Source organism: Odocoileus virginianus, chromosome 21 (genome assembly GCF_023699985.2).
Source record: "Odocoileus virginianus isolate 20LAN1187 ecotype Illinois chromosome 21, Ovbor_1.2, whole genome shotgun sequence".
Classification (NCBI taxonomy): Eukaryota; Metazoa; Chordata; class Mammalia; order Artiodactyla; family Cervidae; genus Odocoileus; species Odocoileus virginianus.
Window position 1 is genome coordinate 21,028,474 of NC_069694.1, and position 24,924 is coordinate 21,053,397.

Sequence of the window (24,924 nt, forward strand, 5' to 3'; positions counted from 1 at the left end):
TCTTAAACAGTAATAATGTGCTTTTAGTGCATTTCAAATCAGAGATGAGTGAAACTTGAGGTGCAAAGTCACAAATTGCCCAATTTAGGAAGTTCTGTTTGTTCTAATGTGAGCCATATATTCAAGCCTACATAAACTATCCAGGAGGCAGCTGGAAGACTGTGAGGTAAATGGGAACAAAAGAATGAGTCCCTGAGTTGTTAGTCTCAGGAACGAAACTCATTTGAAGTGTGGGGTTGCCTGGTGAGATGTGGAGTAAGTTGTTGCTAGATTATTGCACTTAAAATTCTGTTCCTCCCTCCAAGACCTTGCCTCACTGCAGGGTAGGATAGTGTAAATCATTTAGACCCAGCCCCTCATTTTTCTGCTCCTTTATCATTCTGGATGTAAGATTCAAAAAACCCAACGAACAGTTTCTTACTATATTAAGTATATCTACTGTTTACTCAACAGGAGAGAGAGGTGGTCTCAGGATTTCTTCACAGCAGTGTTCTACAGAATCCAGTTTCTTGCCCTCCTTCTTCTCGAATATTCTCAGTTTTTTCTTCATGGTCTCAAGGTGGAGGCCATAGCTCCAGGTATCACATCCTTACACTAAGTGTTGCAAGCAGAAAGCGACCGGCAGGGACAAAAAACAAAAATAAGTTTGTATTATTATTATCATTATTTTGTCCCATAGAGAGGACACTCCTCCCTCAAACTCTGCAGGCTTCACCTTAAGTTTCATTGGTCAAAATTGGTCCTCTTGACCCTCACTTCCCTCAAACAAATGACTAACGGGTAATAAAATTGCCAGGACTGGACTATGATATGGAGATGGACCCCTGTTCCCTAAGACAAAGGGTTCTCTCAGCAAGGAAAAAGTTGGCATATGGCTTTTGGGTAATGAATATTCAATGTTTCTTATCTGTATTGTTGGTCATAAAGCAATTTATAAAGTTTGTTTGCTTGTTAGCTTGTTTTTTTTCAGTAAATATTTCACTAGTTACATTTGTGATGTTGCTCTTTGGGTCAAGAGAGAGATTTTCTCATTTGTTCTTCTCTTCCCTTCCATTGATTCATCTATCGGCTCACCTACTGACCTACTAGACATTTGAAGAAATAGTTTCTGTATACCAGGTATATATATATATATTTTTTTGTTTGTTTGTTTGTTTTTACCAGGTATATATTAACTGCTGTATGGGACAGAGATATAAACCAGACATGGATTCTGCTCTAAAAGAAGCCCTGCTATAATTTAGAAGTTAGACACAGGCCTAATTTCTGTAACTGTAACTCAAGAAGAAAGTATAAACTGACCTGAGAGTTCAGAAGTGGGAGAACCAGGGAAGTTTTCTGGACTATGATGGGATTTCTATCTGTTACCCATATTAAATAAAATAGCCCTTTCTGCATCTTTCTCATTGGAAAAAATGTCCATGATTCTCTCGGGAGTTGTTCTTGACAGCTTCTTTTGTCCCAGCTTCCTATGGCTGCCAGTAACACATCTCGGGGTGGAGTGGTCTCTAGTTAAAAAGGAGCGGGAAGGGGCAAGAGATGGGCCTTGATGTTCTTTTGCCTCACTTGATAATGAGTGTATTTGAATTTGTGGATGAATTGGGTGGCTGGTTTTGATGAGATTTCTATTGGAATTATGTCAGCAGTGACTTCAAGTGATGCATCCAGGGCAAGATCACTACAGCAAAAACCTAGAAAAGAAATAGAAATCATCAGCCACATTAACAGTGATGAATGATCATGGCACTGATGTGGTCTTTTTTTTTTTTTTCCTCTTGGAAGTGGACAGCCTGTACCTGGCTACATTTCTAAGACATAATGACATAAGTAGCTTCTAGGTGTACATCTATAAGTTTCCCACCTGCCAACTTAGACTCGCAGTCAGAAACCACTTAGGGCAGAGGGGCAAACTTGAGGCTTATGGGTCAGATCCAGCCTGTGATTATATTTTGTTGGATGTGCATGTTGTTTTGGGCTTCCAGCGTGGCCCAGTGGTAAAGAACTCACCTGCCAATGCAGGAGAAACAGGAGATGTAGGTTTGATCCCTGGGTCAGGAAGATCCCCTGGAGTAGGAAATGGCAACCCACTCTAGTATTCTTGCCTGGAAAATCCCATGGACAGAGGAATCTGATGGGCTATATAGTCCATGGGGTTGCAAAGAGTCGAACATGACTGGGCATCCACATGGTGTCTTAAAAATGATGAAATTTCAAAAAATAAAAATTCAGATTCTGGGCCTCTCTAAGAAATGGAAGGGTATGTAAATTCCGGGTCCACATTCCTATAGGGCAATATTTGCCTAGAACTATGAAGTTCCAACCATGTCATCTTCTGTTGTCCCCTTCTCCTCCTGCCTTCAGTCTTTCCTAGCATCAGGGTCCAGAGGATGAGATGGTTGGATGGCATCACCAACTCAATGGACATGAGTTTGAGCAAACTCTGGGAGATGGTGAAGTACAAGGAACCCTGGCGTGCTGCAGTCCATCAGGTGGCAAAGAGTCAGACATGCCTGAGCAACTGAACAACAGCAATGAGGTTCCAGCCTCTCTGAGCAGGGCATGTCCTCTTCAGTTTGCACAATGCCTCCCGTAATCTGTTGCTTTGCACTGGCTGTGCTGGGTTCACTTGTAGGTCCTGGTGGACAGTGAAACTTTGCAGTTGGCCTCTTTGAGTTAGAGACTTTAACTTAGGCAACAGAGAACAGGTACAGTGTACCTATTTAGAAATGACTGACTTTTCTTATCTTTGAGTCCTCAGAGAGAGTGCACCACTATCTTCTAAAGGTTTTATTGTTTTGTTTGTTTTGTCTAAAGTAATGAATAACTTCATATTTGAATTGCTAATAGCTCTCTTTATAATGTGCTGACATTTTAGATAGTTTTAGAAATGGAATAAAACTATTTGGGTAGAGTTAATCCAGCTAAGTGTAAATTAATACATTTCTTCAGAGTTATTTTATCCATATATATTATATACACAATATTCATATATATGTATAGCACTCATATATACATACATATAATATTCATATATTATTCATGTATGCATATAACAATATTCATATATGTATATAGTATATAATATTCACAAAAGTATATATTATATGTATACTGATTCATATATAATATTCATATATATGTACATATTTGAATATATATAATATTCATTATATATATATATATATATATATATATGAACGTTCTCTACTGGGAGGCATTTTGGAAAGCAATTAACTCTTTCAAGAACTGTCATTAAATGATCCTAAGTGGCTTGAAAGAGTTAACCCACCTTCCAATTATGCAATTTACTTCTTTGGGGCACTGCAAATTACAATCTTGGAAAATTTGGTTGAGTTATTGTGTTTGTTATTGTTGCTGTTAAATAGTAGTAATAATGGATTTATGTAGTACCTTGACACCACAGAGCTAAAAACAATTACACTTAAATATCAATTTAATTTAATGTGAAACCATGTTTTGTCTAATCATTGTAACTAATTACCAGCTTTTAGAAGCAGTTTTCGCGACATTTTTATTAACGGTCTGGTAGCAAGTAGGCTGTTTGGAAGTTTCTTCTGCTAAGTATCATGCAGTGTGAATTTATGTGTGTCAAAAATATCTTTTAAAATATATTTACTAGCTGATGTGTACATAATGTATGACCTACTGAAGATTAGAAACATCAGTGAAGTGAACATGTTTTTGAATTAAGTATGTCTAGAGAATGTTCATGAGGATAAGATGAAGGCTTCAAATAATGAAGTCAATATATAAAACAATGCAAAAAGAAACTTGAATCTCCCACTCTTTTTGCCAACTAGGAATCCCTATTAACAATCAATAGGTGTTCAATAAAAACCCAGAGATCAAACAGTAGTGTAACAAATCATATTTGCAATAATCTCCCCAGGGCAATGAAAGAGGTATGATGTCAGAGTAACACCAAAGAAAGATTAAATGCCTTAAATGCTTGCTCCCTTAAGCTTCTAAAACAACAAATGATTAAAAAGTTCAAGTCAGTGAGAAATAAAATAATATTTAAATTGTTTCTGTATGATGGACTTGAAAATCAGAAGGCCTGGTTTTCAGACTTGATTCTTCGACTTTTTAACTGTGGCACTTTAAGCAAATTACTAGACATTTGTGAGTCTTTCCCCTTTTAAATGATGATATACCTTCATGGGATGTATGCTATACATCTCAGGATTCTTGAGAAATTGAAGATACTTTCTCTGTAGAGTTTGCATAGTGCTGAACACATTGGAGATACTCAATGCATTGGTCAAGTGTTAGCTGCCTCTCTGTTTACAAGAAGAAAGGCTTTTCTCCTATACCTTGTATGTTAGGAATTTCGTAGAAATAGCCAACATTATTGTACTAAGTTTATGAAAATGATCTGGTTGTCCTACATGTGTTTCTTGCCTCATCCAAAAAATACCAACCTGGTTACCAAAATCTGGTCTTCCTTTCCTATTGAATATTTTCCTGGTGATTTGGGAGTACTTGTTGCTAGGCTAGGGAAGGGTTAGGAGCTGGGTTAGGACCTAGGGTAGGTAAGGAGCTGAGGCTTTAGGTCCTGGGGTACTAAATTAAGTGATTTAGACAGGTGTTTGTTTAATATGTGCAGTTCAGGGAATATATCAACGTCCACTTGATTCAATATTCAGGTCAACCTGTTCCTGAAAGCCAAAATGTTGAGGTATTTGGAAATCAAGCAAGACATATCAAACTCTTGGGTTAAAATCTGGTTGTTGTTGTTGTTGTTGTTGTTGTTGTTTTTTATCCCCTTGGGTCGTCGCCATACACAATGTGGCCCATTGGTCTTCCCACCTAAGGCTAAAACATGTGGTTGAGATAGGTGTGGTAGACCAGATGACCGGGTGAGGGCACTGGCCTCTAGGCTCAGGAGCTCAAGTTTGCTGTGGTAGATAGCATAGCACCAGGTAAGCAAAGAAGTGATGTGGAGAGATGTGCAGTCTGATTGCCACCTGTGAAAAGGGTGGAGCGTTTAGAGGGCAGAGTCGGAGATTCCCACCGGGAGAAGGTTGCTGGGAGGCCCTCCTCCCTTCATGCCTCACCTCCTCTCTAGGCTCCTGGGGCTTCTTCTTTCTCCCGCTCCTCTGTGGGGATGCTACCCTCATCTGTAGCAGCTGGAGGGGAGGGCCTCTGGCTCTGTGCCACCACTTATAAGGAGGCCAACTTAGACCAGGGAATGAAGCGTCAGCAACAGGGACTCCACGTGTCTCTCATCCCTGCCCCTCCCCTTTTGCTTTTCCTTCCCTTCCCATTGATCTCATCTGTTTGGAGGCCTAGGAAAGAAAAGAAGTGTGGGCTATACCATTCCTCAGTATCTATTTTCAAGGTCGATTGTGTGGATCAATAATTGAACAATGAGTTTTAAATATGAAGTGTCATATAAATGCTAAATAGACTTGTAATTGATGGGGACTCTAACGTTTCAGATACCATAAGATGGGATGGGAATGAGTAGATATGACGGTTTATTCCATAAATATCATGATAAAGTAAAATGTTCATTTGTTCAACAAATATTTATTGAGTGCCTGACCGCCTTATAGGAGCCAAACTTTATGGTAGGTGCTAGAGATACAGAGAGAACAACCACAGAAATGACAATAAACCTCTCCACTCCTGCCCAAGGAACTTACATCCTGATGAAGAGAGATAGGCGATAGGCAAAGGAATAAGACACAGTGTCACGGAATGGTGTTAGGTGGGTGTGGTGGGTGCTATGGAGAAAAAAATTAAGCGGAGAGGGGCCTAAGAAATTGGGGAGAGGTGCAGTTTTAAATGGGGTGGACCAGAAAAGGCCACTTTGGGGCTGTCATATTTTAATAATTAATTCCTACTAAGGAGTTTAGGTTTGCCAAATTAAAATCTATTTTGACCTAGGGTAAAGAGTGTCTTTTCTGTTATGTAGATATTCTTTCTAGAAATGGCACTATGGTTGCAGATAGGGGTGTGTGTGTGTGTGTGTGTGTGTGTATGTGTGTGATCTTTTATAGCTCGAGTCAAGATTTCTGTTTTCATCAACATTTCCAGTTTCCACTAATGCTCTATTTTTGTTCTGATTCTTCCCAGTTCTTTCAATCTTCCTTTTCCTATCTCTCTCAATACATCTCTTCTGTTTTCTAATTTAGGTAGCCTCTTCTGCCCAAAGTCACCCCTGCAATGTGTTCCTAGAAATTCAAATTCAGAGGCTTGAGAACTCAGGGATGAGCCCCAGGAGCCAGTGGGTGTGCATGAAATTGTGTAGAGTTGTGGTCAAGAGTCCAGGTTCTGTTGTCAGCACTGAGATCTTGGGCAGGTTATTGCATCTTTCTGGGCTTCAGTTCATCATCTGCAGAGTGAGGTTAATGATTCCTTGTTCAGAGATCTGTGGTGTGAATTAAATGAGAGGACACAAGGAAACTGTACAGCACACTGCCTGACCTGTAGTTCAAAATGTTCAAGAAGTGTTGGGTGCTTACCTCCTGATTTTTTCCTCATTCTAAGTTTTGGAAGATAATTAATATAGATTTTTATCTTAAAGCCAGGGTGGATCATGGAAATCATCTGGTTTAATGGTTCTCAAATTATTATTATTTTGAAATCAATAGAGGGAACCTTATTTTTTCCAAATAACATCTGGCATGGAACCTCCATAAAGAAGATAAATGGGATGAAACTTGTTGAAATGAGTGCACGAAATCTGGATCCTGCCTACTCAGCCTGGGCCACTTGAGGCTTCAACCTTCCCTTCTTTCCCCAAGAGGGGCTGTAAAGCATTTCTGAGAAGCACTAGGGTTTCTTGGGTCTTTTAGACCAGACAATGCCATTTATCAGAAGGATGCTCACTGTAATCTTCCCTTGAATGCTCTGCATCCTTAAATATTCTCAATCAGTCAATCTTGCCTCCTTTCTAGAAGAATTTCAGGTGGGACTGACACTTTGGATTTCTCACCTACCTACTCCATCTAGTTCCCTATTTGTGTTCTATGGAATTTTTTCCTTTCCAAGGTCACCAGGCTACCTACTTGGCAAACCTAATAGATTTTTCATCCTGTTCTAGCTCTATGCAGAATCTGCTATTGACCTCATCCTTTCTGAAACTTCATGACCCTGGGGCTTCCTGGATCCTTCAGTAAGGGTCTGAGGCATCTCAACAATGGTTCTTGAATGATAGCTTTGATAATGTCACTCCCTTTCTCACAAGTTCTTCATGGCTCCCTTTGCCTGTAGAATCCAGTACACAATCTGCAACCAGTATTCAAGGCCTTTTATGATCATCTGATAGAACCTTCTTTATTAAACCTCACTTCCCTTTTTAAACCTGGATTATTGCTTGAACCTGCTCTGGCCTCCCAAAATGTGTTTTGAAAGTTGAGACAGTTTACTTATCCCTGATGAAGGGAAAATAAGGGTGGAGTTATGGAAGATGAAAAAAGAGAAAGGACCACTTTACCTGGACTTGGTAAGATGGGTAAGATTTAAAATGGTAGAGATGGCAAGAGCATAACAAGTGACCTGCAGTGTGTTAAGGGTAAGCACCTGACTTTTGTCAACCCTACTAGATGGAAATTATTTGAGATCAGAGACTCACATGTTATTAGAGCCCCTGTGGTACCTGAATCACAACACTGCTCCCCATAATCCTTAACAAACAAATGCACGAAAGAAGAACTGGCAAATCAAATTTGAAGTCTAGTGAACTTAAAAAAAATTTGCAAAAAAAATTGCACATATTCATATAGTCTATTGATGAATAGAGTAAACCCTTTGAAAAATGAAAAGCAATATAGAAATGTTTTTATTATCTAATTCCCTGATGTGCTTTTTGTTTTACAAATGATGCAATTATGCTATTACAAAGGATTTATGTTCATTAATAATTGTGTCAGAGGAAAGCCAGTGTCTTGTTGAAATTATTTTGTATACCTGGACTTTTTGCCATGGCTTTTCTAAAGGATGTTATATCAGTTTTTTTTTTTTTTTTTTTGCCACATGTTGCTGCATCACCAAGCACTCCAACACTTGGTGGCTTGAAACAACCAATATTTATTATTTCTCATAAGCCTATGAATTATCTCTGCACTTCTTCTGGTCTGAGGTAGGCTCAGATGGTCTCAGCTGGGCTCAATTTGTGTTTGGGTCAACTGGGGGCTGACAAGTCAGAGGATAACCTTGGCTCTGCTCTAAGTGGTCACAGTCTAGCCCAAGCGTGTTCTCTTGGTGAAGACAGAAGAAAAAGAGAGAGAGGAGAAGTATGCAAGGGCCATTAGGCTCAGATCACACACCCACACTGTTATTTCCATCACATTCTATTGGCTAGAGTGAAAGACAAAGCAGACAAGCTTCAAGTAATGGGGGTGGGCAGTATTCTCCCCCTTTTCAGTGGAAGAAGCCGCAGAGTCATACACCAAAGGACGTGCATGCAGGGAGAGGCGGAGAGCTGGGGACATCCATCTTTGCAATCAGTCTGCCACAGGAGACCTACAAGCTTCATCAGTTTTTCTTGAGATTAAGAAAGATAAGAAGGAAGATGCACAGTACTCTAACATGAGGGACCATGAGCTTCTTTTTGCTTCGTTGATACTCAAGCTGCTACTTGAAGTTGCTCAGAATATTACCACTCCATCTGCCCCTGAAGCTGATTTAATTCTTTAAAGGCTAATTCTATACTCTGTCCTTTTTATGCCCTCTTAGTATCTTATCTTCTAACACAGGAAATGATAGATCAGTTGATTTGTTGGCTTTGTGTCTCTAATGAGTAAAGAAAATAAAAGACATTGGGAAGTTCCTAGGAAGCAGATATGTAAAGCAATGAAAAGAGATAGCTTTTGGTTTGACTCTTTCTTGACTGGTTTTCCAGAGGCAAAATCTAGAAGAAGGTAGAGGGAAGTCTCAGGGGACAATTTTGGGTTTGGGAAAGATCTGATCAGGTGTGCAAAGGCATCTTGGGGGCAGGGAGTGAATAGAAGTGCTGATCTCAAGTATTGGAAGGCATGAGAAGGAAGGGACTGATCAATAACTGTTTTTCATGTGCAGAGCATAATTTGTGTCAGGCTGCTGAAATGAGTTAGTGCTTCATAGTTAATGGCTGTGAGCACATTCTTTTTTTTGCTGCACTCTCCAAAATGTTTGCCATCCACAATCCTAAAAGGCTGTGAGTGACTCAGAGCCAATGTGAGTAATGCATTGGAGCTTCGTGAGCTGGGACCTCTTCTATTCTGAAAACCTTTCCCTTGGACATCGTGTCTCTGTATTTACATCTCTGGCTTGGCTGTCTCTCAAATCATGTGGTACGCTTGCCATCTTGTTTGGACATTACTCTTCTTCAAGTTTGCTCTTTCATTGGAGGCTCTCCGGGTCCCTCCACTCAAGAAATATCATTCCCTTGCCATTCAAAGTGTAGTCCGTGGACCACTAGCATTGATATCTCCTGGGAGCTGTGATTCAGCCCTACTGCATCAGAGTCTTCATTTGAACAACATCCCCAGGGGATCTGTGGGCACACCAAAGTTTGAGAAACTCTGCATTATTTCACAGACATTGATTGTTGCCTCTGCTATTTCTGTTCCCTCAATGTTAACCTCCCCCAGACCCTTTTCCCCCTTACCTTAGCTCAGAAAATGCTCACTTCCTTTTCATTAAACTCCATACGAGAAGTGATGGTGTGATGAACTTCCATGCCATGGACTGACATAAAGGCTCATTAAAAGATTTTCCTCCCAAGGTTGCTTAGTAATTGGAAACTGGTGGCTGTGAAGTCTTCTTTATAAAGTGATATGAGCTGCAGAGTAGTCATCTGAAAATTAGTTGTTTACAAAAGCAAAGCACACATCCTCTTAACTCTTGCTATATCCTAATATTAATCAAGGCTTCCTGCCAGGACAGTGAGTGCTCTGTATGATTAGAGAAATATTAAAGTATGATCTAAGTTCAGTAGTGCCTGCCTGAGTGAGTTACACCCATTCACTGAGCCTTTTCCATGAACTGTGTGCCAAACCTGGAGCAAAGTGTTCTGTATTCATATTATGATTTAATCAGCATATCAGCCCAGTGGAGTATGATCCCCATTTTACTGATGTGAGGGTGTGGCTCAGGGAAGGGACATAATGGCCCCAAATTACACAACTGGTGACCTGCAGGATTTGAAAAAGCTCCATTCTTCAGTTCTCTGTGATTTCTCCAACCAGAACTTCCTTTCTTTGCTTCTAGAAAGATTTTTCCTCCAGGCTTACTAGACATGTGTTTTTGAGAAGAAGCGTTACAGCCAGCTAACTCCTGATTTCGTTCACACCTGGGCTCACCTGTTTAGAGCCCCACATCCCCACTCTGTCCTCACTGTCTGTTTCCAATGCTGCCTGCAGCAGGACCTCTGTTCCAGCACCTTCCAATGACGTGGTAACACTTCTCCTTTGATTGTGCTGCCCACGGTCCTCTGGAAGTTTTACCTACTCCTGGAATTACCTGGCATTTTCTCTAACAAGGACGTTCCAGCCTTTGCTCCCCTCTGTCCATTTTGCCCTGCCTGGCACTGTGCCTGGCACATCACGAATAACACATATTTGTTCAGTGAATTGAATCTGAGCTGATTGCTCGCTGACAGGGACCTTGGGAGTGTCAGGACGCCGGGTGGAGGGAAGGTTGTTAGCAGAGAAGAATTTCTTTACACAGACTATTTCACACTTTTTGCCAAGGGCCGGCCCAGATTTCTCTTAAAATCCAGTTCACAAGGAACTGAAGCTTAGGCAATGATGAGCTTGGCCTCCTAGGAAGAGGAGGGCCACACCACAGCTTTTGCTCCTTAAAAATCTCGGCGAGAAGAAGAAAGAAAACATTTAAAACTTCCTCTTGGAAAGCTCTTCTGCCTTTGATTTTTCAGAATGTCTTCAAGTGATTTGGGTCTATTTTTAATACCCGTGAGACATGATGTTGTAAGGAGAGCTATATATAGGGGCCACATCCCCCTTCTTTTATTCATTGGCCTTAATCTTCCTGGGAGGAGAAGGAAATGCACATGATATTTCACCACTGAGTTGTGACGTTTGCCCTAATGGGCCCGGCTGCAAGGAAATTCATAAATACTGTGTCGGAAATAAAGATAATGAATGGATTCTTTTTGGAGAAAACGTGAAGTGGGAGATTATTTATGTTAAACCTCCCTTGTCTGCTGAAGACAGCGAGAGTGTTCCTCTTGTTTTCGTCAGGGTCCTCTGGGGACAGCAGGCAGCCTGTGTTACTAGGGTGAGCTTCAGCCTCTACCATCGGAATCCAGAAGAGCCGGACACTCAGCCAAAAATAACACACGGCATCAGAGCAGTGGCTATAATTCTGGTTTATTATATCCTTACCAGCTTTCTTCTTCTTCTTCTTCTTTTTTTTTTTTTTAAGAAGGCATTAAAGTGCTTGTTGAAAGTAAACAGTGTTCTGAGTGCCTACCGGACCAGAAGGAGAGACCAGGTCTTCCGGCCACAGCCCTAAGCCCAGAGGGATCTGAGTTGGGGGGCTCTTCTGTCTTGTCTTCTTTAGGGCCTTTGCATTTCCCAGCACTGTCTGGATCCATCGTTTCCATTTGTTTTGGGTGAATCCCTACATCGTTGCTTCCCTGGTGTCTCAGTTGGTAAAGAATCCACCTGCCAAAGCAGGAGACCAGGGTTCAATCCCTGGATCTGGAAGATCCTCCAGAGAAAGAAATGGTAACCCACTCTAGTATTCTTGTCAGGGCATCTTCTAGAGCAGGGACTTGATTCAAGTCCCAGGTTTGATATATTTACTATATTTTAACAGTCATCAATGGGGCAGTCTTGGCTTAATTTGGTTTCTTTTTTTTTCTTTTAAATTGATTTATTTTTTTAATTGGAGGCTAATTATTTTACAATATTCTGGTGGCTTTCTAAATCTGTTCATGGTCTTGATTCCTGGTGTTGATCTGGGTAGGGTGGTAGCCTTTGTTTCAGAGAAGTGGCATCTATGTGAATTGTAGTACCTGTGCTGGGCTGCCCCTTGGGGAAGCGGTCTTCCCCTCATTGCTTCCTCTGCCACTCCTCAGGAAATAAGAGTGGCCCACAAACCTTCCTGAGAGATGGAACTATGGCTGGAAACATTGGGGGATTTCTTCTAATGGGGTAGAAGTCAAAAGGTCCTGATTAGCAGTCTTTCTGCCCAAGTCCGAGAAACAGTCTCTACTCATTCCCCGTACCTTCCAACAGAAGCTGCATTTTAAAATCTCTTTGCTTGTGTATGCTCCCTTCCCTCTGACTTTCAGAGAGGCAGCTCTCCAGAGGAGCATTTTTCGTTAAATGCCATTTGAAAGACTTAACATCCCTGCTGATCTCTAGTTGGCCAGCTTCTAAGGAGACCTTTGGGAAACACCTTGGGCATTCTTGAGTCAGAAGGACCCTTGTCCCCAGATTTCTCTGTTTACACAAGTTATTGACTGAAATCTAGCAGAGGAGAGTTTGCCTGTGTGGGCATCAGTGTCTTGTGGGCTCCCATGGATATTTGGATTTGGAAATGAATCTAAGAAGGTAAAAAGGATTCATAGGTCAGAGTGCCATGAAGTCTGATTGTTGGTACTGAGGTCTCTCTTCCTGTAGAAACCTTTCAGAAACTATTTCGTTTAAAAACATGATCACCAAAAACCTTAAGCCTAGGTTTTGTACTGAAGTTTGGGGCAAGGTCTCCATGTTGCTCTTCACCAAGGACATGGCAACAGGAGTGGACCTCCCGGTGGTGAGCTAGGTTGACACGGGGGTTTGGGATGGATGTATCCTGGGGCAGTGCCAGAATCCTCTCTTCTCCAGAGCTCAGATATTACTGTGACTGAGATGATTTGCTTACCTGGCTAATTCCCTTACAGGACGATGAGGGCAAGCCTCTGTGTTGCTCGCCTCTCATCTCTAAAACCCAACACTGTTCCTAATGCATATTAGCATCTAGTTCATGACCTTAGAATCCATGAGTTATAAAATAATGTAAAAAGCCACTTTGCATCTGTTTAGTTATGAAGAAAGATGTTTATATTGATTTCTGTTACAAGACTGGATTTATCTGTGATGCCACTATAGAACTAAGAAAAACATTTAGATTTGAATTCTGATATTTGGTCTGTCTGTAAATTTACGGTTTATTTGATGCTTCTAAGAGGCACATTTGATATCTAAAATGAATTAACTGACTTATAGAATTTTTCTCCCTAACCCTATCCCTCTAAAACCTGAAAGTATTAATCAGATGTACGCTCTGTTTCATGGTTGCTAGGTTAACACGTGCTCTACATCTGCAAATTAAAGTTTATTTGTTGTGAAACCTTAAAAAATTATGGCTGTTTAGACATAAGCTTGAAAGTATGAATTTAGCTCTTATTTTGTAGTTCCTGTCATAATGCTTTTCTGGGGAAAAAAAAAGAATAACATGCTTGTCACAAGTGGCCTTACTCTAAATTGCATTGTCTTTTGGGGGGTTTTAAGCCAGATCCTTGATGTTACTTTAACTAGGTTTCCCTGGTTTAATTTATTTTAGTTGGTAAAGATTATTCATCACTCATTTAATTCCAAGTTTATCTATTGATTCTTTTCTCTTCATTTGGTATTTTCTGACATTTTGTGGCACTCCATATTGATTTGTACAAAATCAGTCATCTAGATGTCCAGAGGAGGCGTCATTCACTTGTCATCAGCTGTTTTTCTGAGCTAATAAGTGGAATAGTCATGTATGTTGAGATTGTTGGGTGATTTAAGGGTGGGAGTCCTGCCTGTGACACCTGGTTATAAAAATCTTTAGTGAATCTGGAACATGCAGTTCTCCAGAGGTAGCTCTAGTCAGTTTCTTCGTAAGGGGCTCAATCCTTCCCTGTAACATCCATCAGTTATTCTGTTTCTTAGTGACCCTAAATCTATGCTCTAACTTAAGAAAAAATAAATAAACAAAGCTTGCTATGCAGATTGATTCAAGATAAGCCTCTTTTTGCTTCCTAAATTTAATGAATCAGCTTTGATAAAATGTAGATAGAGTCTGTCCATCTGGAGTGGGGCCTGAGAGTCTGCATTTTCAACAAGCTCCTAGGTGATTCTTGTCTGTACACTTTGAGTAACCAGTCCTCAGTCCACTTACTAACCAAAATTCCCATTCTTATTTCTTCCTATTTTGAAGTTCTTGAACTGTATCTGAAGTTCGCCTAGCATTAGAATGTTAGTATTAGGAGTAAGTGAAGAGGGAAGAGGTGTGCCCCCACTCCCCTTCTCCCACCAGCTTACATTTTATAAAGGCAATGAGAAGCTAGGTGTATGTTACAAATCTGTAACCCAACTGGATAGTTTTTAATAATCCTCACAGAATCTGGTAGCTAGTAAAGTCAATTTTCATGAGACTTTGAATGTATATTTCTTAAAGTTACTCACTTCCTCTGTTTTAAGCCTTTTTCTTCAAGTTCCTCTGTGCACTCCGCATCCACAACCCTCACCCCATTGTGATTTCTTGCCTGGTTGCAAAGAGTGTTACTCTCTAAGCTGAACTGAAAAGCGACTTGTGATAAAGCGTTAGGAGATAAAGCTTTAGGTGACCCCCTCCTAGGAATATGTGTAATTTCATAGACAATGACATAAAAGATTTTAAAATCAAGAGATATGTTTTGTGAAAATTTAACTCCAAGGTAGTCTACGGGAGGACCCTTTTTGGGGGGGATGAAGAGGAAGAGGAAATGATATTTCCAGCCTACCATATAGCCTATTTCTCATTCGTTCATCCTACTCGTAAGATCTGCCTTCCCACTCTACTCATGAGTCCATTGGTTATTACTTCTGGGGGCTTATGACTTTCATATAGTTTTTAAAGTAATCTCTTTTAAGGAAGTATTCTGTAATTCGTCTCTGCTGTGTGTACCATTTGCTAAGGCAACCCTCTGTGTCTCGAAGCTCTCTGGATGTTCAGGATCTCACCAAGTCAGGAACAGTATGTAAACATATTGGAAGGGGGAATATTATTTTTATATTGAGTTGGGAAGGATGATGTATGGAATGTCTTCACCTGGTCAGACTTAGATTTGATTCTTCTCAAATCAGTGACAGATTCATATGTAGAGAAAAATTGAGGTTCTCATCTGTATGTTGTTTTTTATTACATTATTTTGCTCCAGGCTCAAACGTATCAACGTAATTCAGACACTGTGGATGAAATCATCTGATTTCCATCAATAAATGTCTACTAAATCCTTTCGATTATAGGCAGTTGGTATTATTACACAGTTATAGGAAGACACGGGAATGCTATGCAGTAATTAATTGGAGTCTACATGGCTCAGATTTATACAGTGTTTGATGTTTATAGTTAGATCCATGCTGTTTCTCACTTATGTGATATAAGTAGATTTAGGTATTGAAATGGATTCTGTTTCTTGGTTTGTATATTCGAGTCTGTTACTTTCTATCTCTGTTCATTAGAAGTCAATTAAGAAAAGGTCTTTTCTGGCTTACTTTTTTTAAATCATGGAAACTCTTACTCCATATGATTGAAAATGGTTGTTGACTGATTAATCACATAAGTTGATTAGGTTGGGGGATCATAAATCATGTACCTACATGAGAATTTGACTTTTGCTTAAAATCCATAAATGCACATTTATTCACTAGTGTTTTGCTTTGGAGCCAAGAACTTTTATCTATATAGGGGTTCAGAGGGTGGAATTCTGGAGCTTTTTTGGTGTAAATTGTATCCCTAGAGGAACCTCTCAGATTTCAGGTTCAATTTCTTTAAAATGAATTAAGAATTTTAAGGCAGTGACCAAGTAACCTGAGTAGAATCTATGCGGATCCTGCCCCCACAACAGTAAAATTTTTAGAGCAGCTTTTCTTTATTGGGTCTTTCCAGAGCATTTGACTAGCTTCATGAGAGCAACAACTCCCTTTCCATGGAACTCACATTTTATAGCTCTACTATTTAATTACATTATGTAATTACATTAACAGACACAACCGGTATAAATAGGATTGGGAACAAACACAAATGAATCTTGGTAAGCATACAACTCGGCCACATGAGAGCCAAAGTACGTTGGTGCACAAGAGAATATTCTCCTAGCCATGGTGTTTTATTGTCCACAGTCCTGTGGGTATCTCTGCAGTTCGGCTTAGATGTTTTATGAGGGGATAATCAGCATTAATTATTCCAGTGAAACAGTGAACTGGAAACCAATGTTCTATTTTTTTTTCCTTTCTGAAATAAGACTACATTACCAAAGTTCATCCTTTTCAGACTTATCACTCTTATCACACCTGTTCTGTTTGTTTGTATTTGTTTTGTTTTTTGAGAGTTAATATACAGATACCTCTGGTTTGTGGACTTGATATATTGTAGTTTTTTGTGAAGAAAATTTTTGAAGGTAAACATCTTATTATTAGCTTCTAAAAGGAAGAGAGAGTAAAAACAGAAGTAAAAGTTTATGGGAAAATGTCTTGGAAAATTTCATTGAGAATGGATTTAAAGTGAGAATGTATAATAAAATGGATGGCAGAAATTCATAAAAATTCTAGCCCAGGTGTTAAGTGAAGGAGTGTATGAAATCCTATTGAGGGGTGAAAGACCATCAGTTTTCTTCCACACCTGGGAAGTGCTTACTTTGTATTTATTTTCATCAACATTCCTCTACTCTCCCCACTACAGATTTTCTTTTATTTTCTTCTCTAGACTAGATGTCTGTATCCCATAGAGTGGGTTAGAGTGCCAGATTCTGGCATAATAGAATTCTGTGGAATGCATGGCTTAAGTCAGTTGGAAAACTTTTGTTTTTTCTAGTCCTTTGATTCTTAACATGAAGTATCAACCCATATTTATTCTAGAGGATAAGGAATTTTCTTTTAAATCAAGGAAGGACCGATTGATGCGTTTTATATAGGTGTTTCCTTTTTAAGTTTTTAATATAACTTTTCCTTAAGGAAAATGTTACAAATTCTAAAGCTCTTTCTATTTCTTTTCAGTCAGTATAGTCTTAATAAGCTGCTTATTCTGAGGGAAAAAATAGTGACTTGCTAGCAATCCTTGGCTTGTAGACGCATCACCTCAGTCTCTGCCTTCGTTTTCACATGGTGTTCTACTTGTGTGCATTTGTCTTTGTGTCAACATTTTCCCCTTTTCATAAGAAAGCCAGTCAAGTTGGATTAAGACCCACCTTAACCAGTTTGTTTTAGCTTGATTACCTATGCAAAGACCCCACATCCAAATAAGATATCATTTTGAGGTTCTAGGAGTAGAATTCCATCATATCTTTCTGAAAGGACACAATTCAACTCGTAGTATTTGCATAAAGACTTTCCCAGTGGTGGCCCAAAGCAGGTTAGAATTTGTGTCTTGAAATGTTAACATGGCAATTTGGCCAGTGGGTAATCCATGCCTTCCTTATACCTTATTTTCATAGTCAAAACTTCCTTTAATAAAAATATTTACAACAAAATGAATTCTTTTTTGATTGCTTGATTTTAGAATCATGAATAAAAACTATGCTATTTAATAAGCTCCCGTTTCCCTGTATGTTCTCATTATGTTTACATTTTGAAGACGTGTACTTTATTTTATCAGTAGTGAATTCATACCAAACTACATTTAGTATTTGAGGCTTCATTTTGCTTTCATTAATTTCCTTGCTAAATGATAAGTGGCATTAAAGTCACGCTATTCTGAGTTTTCTTTCTGAGACAGAGTGACACTGCATTGTTGAACATGTTTACCCTTTCCTTTTAAAATCCATGTTTCTATATCATCTATGGAAATTGTTACACATAATGCTACTGTCTTATGAGCAGGGAAAATCCAGGCTGCAAAAGGAGGAGGAAATATTGGATTCCATGGGATATGGGTAGAACATACTGGCTGGTAATGGAATTTACTTAAAATAATATTGCAAACTTACTTGATGCATGTGATAATGCTCTAGAGAGAATATTTAATTTGATTCTCGTAATGACTCTACGGTAAGGATAGTATGCATTGGTTAGGGTAGACTAGCTTATGCTATGGGAACAAACAACCCCAGAAGTTTATTTCTTGTTCACATAATGCCTGTTGTTGGTCCAGGTGACTCTCCAGGACAACTGCCCTTCATAAGTTGACTCAGCATTCTATCTAGTCTTCTCTGATGTTAAGGAACATCTTATCAACACACAGTCCCTGCAGTAGGGGAAGAATTGGCTGGAAGCCAAAGGCTGATGATTGAGTTCTCCCTTGGGAAGTGATACCTATCACTTTTCTTACATGTTATTGGCCAAAACATGACATGTAGTTATGGCTGATTTTAGGGGGTTTAAAGAAATGCAATCTTGCTGTGTGCCTGGGATAAATGGGAATCAGATATTGATAAGAAATAGTAAGCTTGAGATAATAATACCTCTCTTTTACAGACATGGAAACTAGAGTTCAGAAGTGTTAGGTGACATGCCCAGGGATATAGAGCCAGGTAATAATGGGGCTGCTCCTCACATCTTGGTGAGACTCCAAAGAATATGCTCAACCACTTTGTATCCCGCCTTCCATAAGAACTAATTCAATTACCCTGAAATGAACATAACCTGATGTGACCCAAATGGTAAAACTGATTCCCCCCAGTTTTCCTTATGGAGTCCTTTTGATGGAATTTGGAGGAAAAGAGGGAAGAGCTAGGTGATCTGTGAGAATGCCATTGCGTCTAGTCTTTGGGGGAAATTTCTGGACCTTTTCTCTGGCTGAGGAGGTAACCTTTCAGGGTAACCTCCGCAGAAGCATCTACATATTCTTAATAAATGAGAGGAGCTGAGCAAGTAAAGATCTTGCTTTTATCTGTTTTGTTAGAGGTGAAGTGGAAGGTATAGTCTTGTAATTTTTAAAAGAATAATGTTACCAAGTCCAAGATCATACTGCTCACCACACAACAGGCCAATAATCAAGAGATGAGCTGTTGGGACAAGGAATAACTACTATATTCTGAAAGCCAGCAGACTGAGGAGATGGTGGCCTTGTGCCGCAAAGAACCGTTTGCCTGGGTTAAAATTCAAGCTTCTTTTATGTTAAACAGGGCGGGAGTAAAGTCAAACACTCGCTGATTCCCATCAGCCTCTGGAGGGGTATATAATATTAATTTCTTCCTCTTTTAGTCATCCACAGGTAGACCTGGTGAGGATGTTTCTTGTGAGCTAAACAAAGGTATTTTAGTTTAATGCTCATTACGGGAAGCAGGGTTCCCAGAGATGGGCCATTATGTATAATTTAATCTTATAGGCAACATCCTTTTAGTGATTAACTTGTGATAGAATACAAAAGGTTCTTCCCTATTACAATAATAATGGCAAGTTAGGACTGTATGTGGCAATTTATAGCCTATATAAATTGGCTATATATAATTGTTCATATATAATCTGAAGATGAGAGCAAAGCCCAGTGTACTAATTAGCTGTGACACCGTATCAGCGAGATGTGGTTGTCAAAATAGCCAGTGGGACCTGGGACTGCATCAGTGAAAGGGACTGACTAGCACAAACCAGGGATGGAGAATGCAGGCCTCGGTAGCTGGGCTACCCCCTGGCCCATAACCCAGGCAAATATCTTTGTCTCTCTTGGACTTTTCACCTGTAAATCAGCAGCAAAAGATGACATCATAGTATGCTCGTAAAGGATGAATGATGTAAGGTTAATAAAACTTGCAGTGCCGGGTATGTAGGTCTATGGTCAGTAAATGCTGGCTGCTCTTATTATTATGGTGGTTGTTAGTGTGGGGATTTTAAAAATAAGGCATGTGATTGTTAGTCTGTATGTGCAATGGTAGATTATAGCAGGATATTGCAATCATTTCTGGAGTATTAGAATCACTACCACTAGAAACAGTCAAATATATATTTGAGGCCGACATCAAGGATGGAGAATTTACTGAAACCATATTCCATGGTTTGCATATTCCGTGGAAGAAACCTGCAAGTTCTAATGTGAAAGAGACACTTCAGCAGAGGCTTAAGGGCATGGGCTGCTACTGTCTTTGGATCCCTGAAGGGTTGTCCTACAGAATAGGTTTTAGTATCTTTTATGGAATGAAGAAATACAGCCATGGAAGTACAATGAAGTCCATCTAATGAAGTACAGCATGGCAGGTGCAGGGAGAAGGATGTCAATTCATTGTGGGACAGAACAATCAACCATGGAACGAGACTGTCTTGGGAGGTAGTGAGTTTACCATCGTTGGTGGTGAGAAACTGTTCACATGGGTATTGGCAGGATCTTGGGGATTCAGGCATCAGCCAGTTGACTAGTTTAGAGAAACTTCAGAAGATTCTCTGAGTTTTGTGACTAGTCCTGGGTCCTCAGTAGAATCATCCAGTGGGATTAAAAAAATATAACAGTGTCTTAGGACCCACACTAGACCAGTGAAATCAGAATCTCTGGGAATAAGGCTCCTGTAACAGTATTTTCACAATCTTCCCAGTTGAGTCTATTGTGCAGCCAAGTTTGATAACTACTGTTTTAATGGGAAAAAGTAGGTACTGTTGGCAGTAACACCAGCTGCCTATCTTAAAACTATAGGTGATCAATTTTGAACAGCAGGAGACAGTATCATTCTGTGTGAGAAACAGTAACAAAACAGGGCAGAGTTGGGTTGGATTTGGCTTAACTGAGCCCGAAATATTGAGGAAAAGTGAAAGCGTTATTTGCTCAGTCGTGTGTGACTCTTTGCAACCCCATGGACTGTAGCCTGCCAGGCTTCTCTGTCCATGGGATTTTCCAGGCCAGAACACTGGAGTAGGTTGCTGTTACCTTCTCCAAGGAGTCTTCCCAACCCAGGGATTGAGCCCGGGTCTGGCACATTGCAGGCAGACTCTTTTACCTTCTGAGTCACCAGAGTCCATCCCAGCTGAAGCTTCTGGCCATTTTAGCTAATGGTTTGCATAAAGGTCCACGAGGTCAGTTTAAATGCCTGTCACAGAACTTCCTAGAGGGGGAAGACAAGGGACTATAGATGCTCAGGATTCAACTACAGGAACGAGTCTATTTTCTCCCAAAGGAACTTGCTATTATGCATGTTTACTGGCTGCTGAGTGATTCATGCTGTGTTGGGGGAGATGTGCTCAAATGAAATGTGTTGCTTCTATGGAAAGTAGCTTATTTCTTCCAGGATACTCCAACCCACTGATGCAACCCTGCAGAACAATGCAAATTCTGCTATGTGTGTGTGTGTGCGTGTGCGTGTGTGTGTGCGTGTGTGTGTGTTTGGGGATGAAAGAAAGACAAGAGTGCACATAAGAGATGCATATTTCTAGGTCATGGAGCATGCCTTCACACTTCCCTCCTCTGACCTTTATGCCAGAAGCATAAGAATGACCCATTGTCCACTGGCCCTGGAGCTTGGTTGTTCCTAATCTCTGGATGCTCAGTGGCTGAGCTGGCCTCCTGCCTGGCCAGTTGGCAGCTGTCAGGGTAGCCCCATGTATCCCAAATTTGTTCCCGCGTGGCTTCTTCCTGCCTGATCCCTCATCCTCTGGCATGGCATTTTCTCCATGACAGTCTGCCTCTGAACTGCCCTCGCTGCTGCTTTGGTAAAGGCTTGCAACGAAAGAGTAACAGCCACTGGCGAATCCAGTTTGTGCAAGCAGCATCAGCAATGGATGAGACCTCCCCTAGACTGGAAGAAGACTGGAAAAAAGGACTTCAGCGAGAAGCGAGCTGGCAGGTAAGTGATGTCCTCAGCTCCAGACAGCCCCAGATCACTCTCTCATCTCTTTCAGCCCAAGTCTGGGTAATTCACATCAGTCTGTTTACACAAATGCGTTATCTCTAGGCATATCTCTTTGGGAAAAGTCATCATTAGTTTCCATTTCTTTGTAAACCATGCAAATAAGATTCCAAATGAATTTCCTCTAGATTCTTGAGCAAGCTAATAGAGTTTTACAAATCTATAGATGTTTCTAAATTTATACTTTCTTAATAAAGGTCCTTGAATTAACAAGTTGCAGGTGTATATCAAAGGAAGCATGAAGATTTGGTTTGTGTGAGTACAAGTTCATTGCAATATAAAAATTTAATACAACACCTGTCACCACACTTACTTTATAGTGTTATAGTAGCTTGGAATAAGGGGCTTGGTTTTAACCTATTTTAATGAGGTGACCATTCTTTTAATGTGGCTTGTGTGCCTTTCTTATTTATGCTGAACTCATAATAGGTAGAAGCTCTGTGGTATGCAGAAAGTTCAAGCTAAAGGATTCATTTTGGTGTAGAGGCAGTTTTCATTAAAATATGCAAAGCAGTAATGTTTATATGTTACAATACCTATTTCAAATTAGCAAAATTATATGCTCCTGTCTCATAAGCTGCCAACTGAAATCCCTTCCTAAATCCTGTTGAATGGCTTTGATTACTCTTCTTCACATTACACATTACACACCTCTAATGCATATTTTTACGCATCCACTCCTGCCATTTAATTAGACAACAATATTGAAGAGCGATGCCAGAGCTTTTTTTCTAACGCTGCTGCCTTATGGAAAAAAGAACACTTCTGTGCATGAAGCATTTCTTATGGGTGGTGTTGAATAAAGTGCAACTGTGATTTTCCATTTTGTCTGTAGCAGACAGTTTCTTACAAAAGTGGTGATTCAGGACGAGTTGATTCTCAACATCAATTTTTAAAAATAATTCTCCCTTTTTATAAAAAGAGAAAATTTTCGTAAGAGTCTCCTTTGCAATAGAAATTTCCATGAAATGTAGTACTGATATTGACAGGTATGTTCTGTTCTAAGCTATGTGATGTTCAGGAAGGAGTTTCAGAAAAAACCTCCTCCAGACTGTCATGAAATTGGAGTCCTTCCACTTGGAGTGGGTGTGCTATTTAGGAAGCAGGAAGGCATACAAATAAATCTTTGTGTGCTACTTTGAGAATGTCATGTGGTTGGTCCCCAGGGGGTCTAAAGAGATATTCAGATATTTTATGGTATGTTGATGTGACTTTTGGATTTTTGTCTTTTGTTTATGTGTTTTCCTTTAAAGAGCTGGCATCTTATAGTCTTCAGAGGGGGATGAAGGGAGGAAGCATGTGAGGAGATGACTCAGAGATCTCTGTGGACAAAATATTTAAACTAGGAACATGAATCCAAATGTTTATGTAAGAAAGCATGTGTCCTATCAATGGTCCTATCCCATGAACCTTTAGCTTAGTCAAAGGCAGATGATGGAAATGTTCTTTATGCTTATTACCTACAAAGATGTGATCCTGTAAAGTTGACCATTGTAATTTCCACTATGGTAACCGAAGCTCTCCCTATAGATATTGGAGGTCATGGTTATGGGAAGGGCATCCCAGGCTTCCTTTGGCCTCTCTGTCTCTTGACCATGCTCGGCATTGAATATCATGGTGCATCAGCCCCTGCTTCTGGAGCTTACCTGCAGTGAGGTCTGCCCGCTGCCCACATTGTCCAGGCATCTGTATTGCCATGTTGGCTCCACAAGCACAGAGTCACCCCATTTCAGCTAACACTCAAGCTGTCCCTCAAGGAGGAAATGGAATAAGATAGCATTAGATGTAAGACTTTCATCCTGAGAGGGACTTCTTTTGGCCATTCTTGGTAGTGATGGAGTTGAAGACATTTCACAAACAAATTATGATTGATCCTGAAGCTTCAGTTTAGCTTTAATTGTGCATTTCTTATTGAAACTGATTCAGTACTTTTTTACCTAACTGTTATTTACCAATCACAGTGCCAGGTATGTGTGTGTGTGCTCTTTCCTAAGGAAACTAGCAGGTAGATATAATTACCCTCCTTTTACAGATCAAGAAATTAAGAGTTAAGGAGGTTACATGACCTGTCCAAAGCCATCTAGTATTCAAGTTCAGTCCTGTTTGACTCCAATGCCTGTGCTCTTTCCACTGTGCTGTGCCATCTGAATTGAATTTTATCTCATTTTTTATCTCATGGAATAATAGCTTATGAGCAGCTGTGACGTGGGCAGGCAGGAAGAAAGAGGAAGGAAGGGGAAAAGCATGACGATCTTCTAATGGAATAATCAGTCTCTGAATCATTAAGACTTTAATAAAATGTTTTCGATAGTTTATTTTTTTAACCCTTACTCTCTACCAGGCCCTAAGCTACATTTCTAATTCTGAAAAGTATGCTAACAGGCAGATATTACTTATTCCTATTACACAGATGGGAAAAATGAGGCTCAGCAGAGTTAGGGAACATGCTCAGGGTCGCAGCACTACTTGAGATAATGAAAAGGGATGTAGTCCAACTTGGACTGGCCCCAAAGCCTGGACTCTTGTTAAGGCTGCCTCTCAGAGTGTATTTCCAAATTACATTTTGATCAAAAATATTTTACTATCTCATCTCATAATGATGTGATGGGATTTGGTCCTTGAGAAGTCCCCTGATGGCTTTTTTTTTCCCAGTAAATGAAGAGTTGGGCAAAAATGCCTTGCTCACTCATTTATTCAGAATGTATTTTAATTGGATGCTTTTTGCCTTAAATAAACCAGCTTACCCACAAACTTGAAAATGAACTTCTCAAATCAACTGTAAATCTAAAAATCCATTTAAGCCTATAACCTGTACTGGAATACCAAGAACAGCACTGATAGCCCACTTCAGCTCTGGGAGAAGTTGTGAAACAAGATGGTGGGGGCTTAGCTCATCAGGTAACCATTGGATGATTGGCAAATTTACTTAAGCATCTTTGCTTCTTCAGTTGTGAACCAAGACATTGCAATTGAGTGGGGCATTGTAGAGAGGATGGGAGGAGGCACAGATGCTTCTTTGCTGGACGATAGAGATACTATACAATAAAGATACTATGGAGGGACAAATGGCTCATTTCTCATGATAATGTTTTCTCTTGGGGTGGTCCCCTTTAAAACAACCAATGTAAGAGTGGTCTGGCAGTTGTGAACTCCTCTATCAGTGTTGTCCACAAAGGCCT

At 40.0% G+C, this 24,924-nt stretch overlaps 1 protein-coding gene and 1 long non-coding RNA gene across 7 annotated transcripts in view; one reads left to right on the forward strand and one right to left on the reverse strand.

Annotated features, from left to right (window-relative positions):
• The window catches only part of PPARGC1A (PPARG coactivator 1 alpha), a 694,460-nt gene that overhangs the window by 346,659 nt on the left and 322,877 nt on the right, over positions 1-24,924 (forward strand). For 5 of the 6 annotated variants that reach the window (XM_070452081.1, XM_070452082.1, XM_070452083.1 and 2 more), the window contains one exon: positions 21,517-21,682. The exons of the other annotated variant lie outside the window; for it this stretch is intronic. In XM_070452081.1, coding sequence (XP_070308182.1) covers positions 21,517-21,682 — 166 coding nt within the window. The remainder of the gene's footprint in view (positions 1-21,516; positions 21,683-24,924) is intronic. 6 annotated transcript variants of the gene reach the window in all.
• On the reverse strand, positions 169-9,801 carry LOC110150381 (uncharacterized). The gene is made up of 3 exons (XR_011482571.1): positions 9,620-9,801; positions 1,303-1,691; positions 169-594 (listed from the first exon to the last, which is right to left on the reverse strand). It is a non-coding gene; the product is annotated as an uncharacterized lncRNA (long non-coding RNA).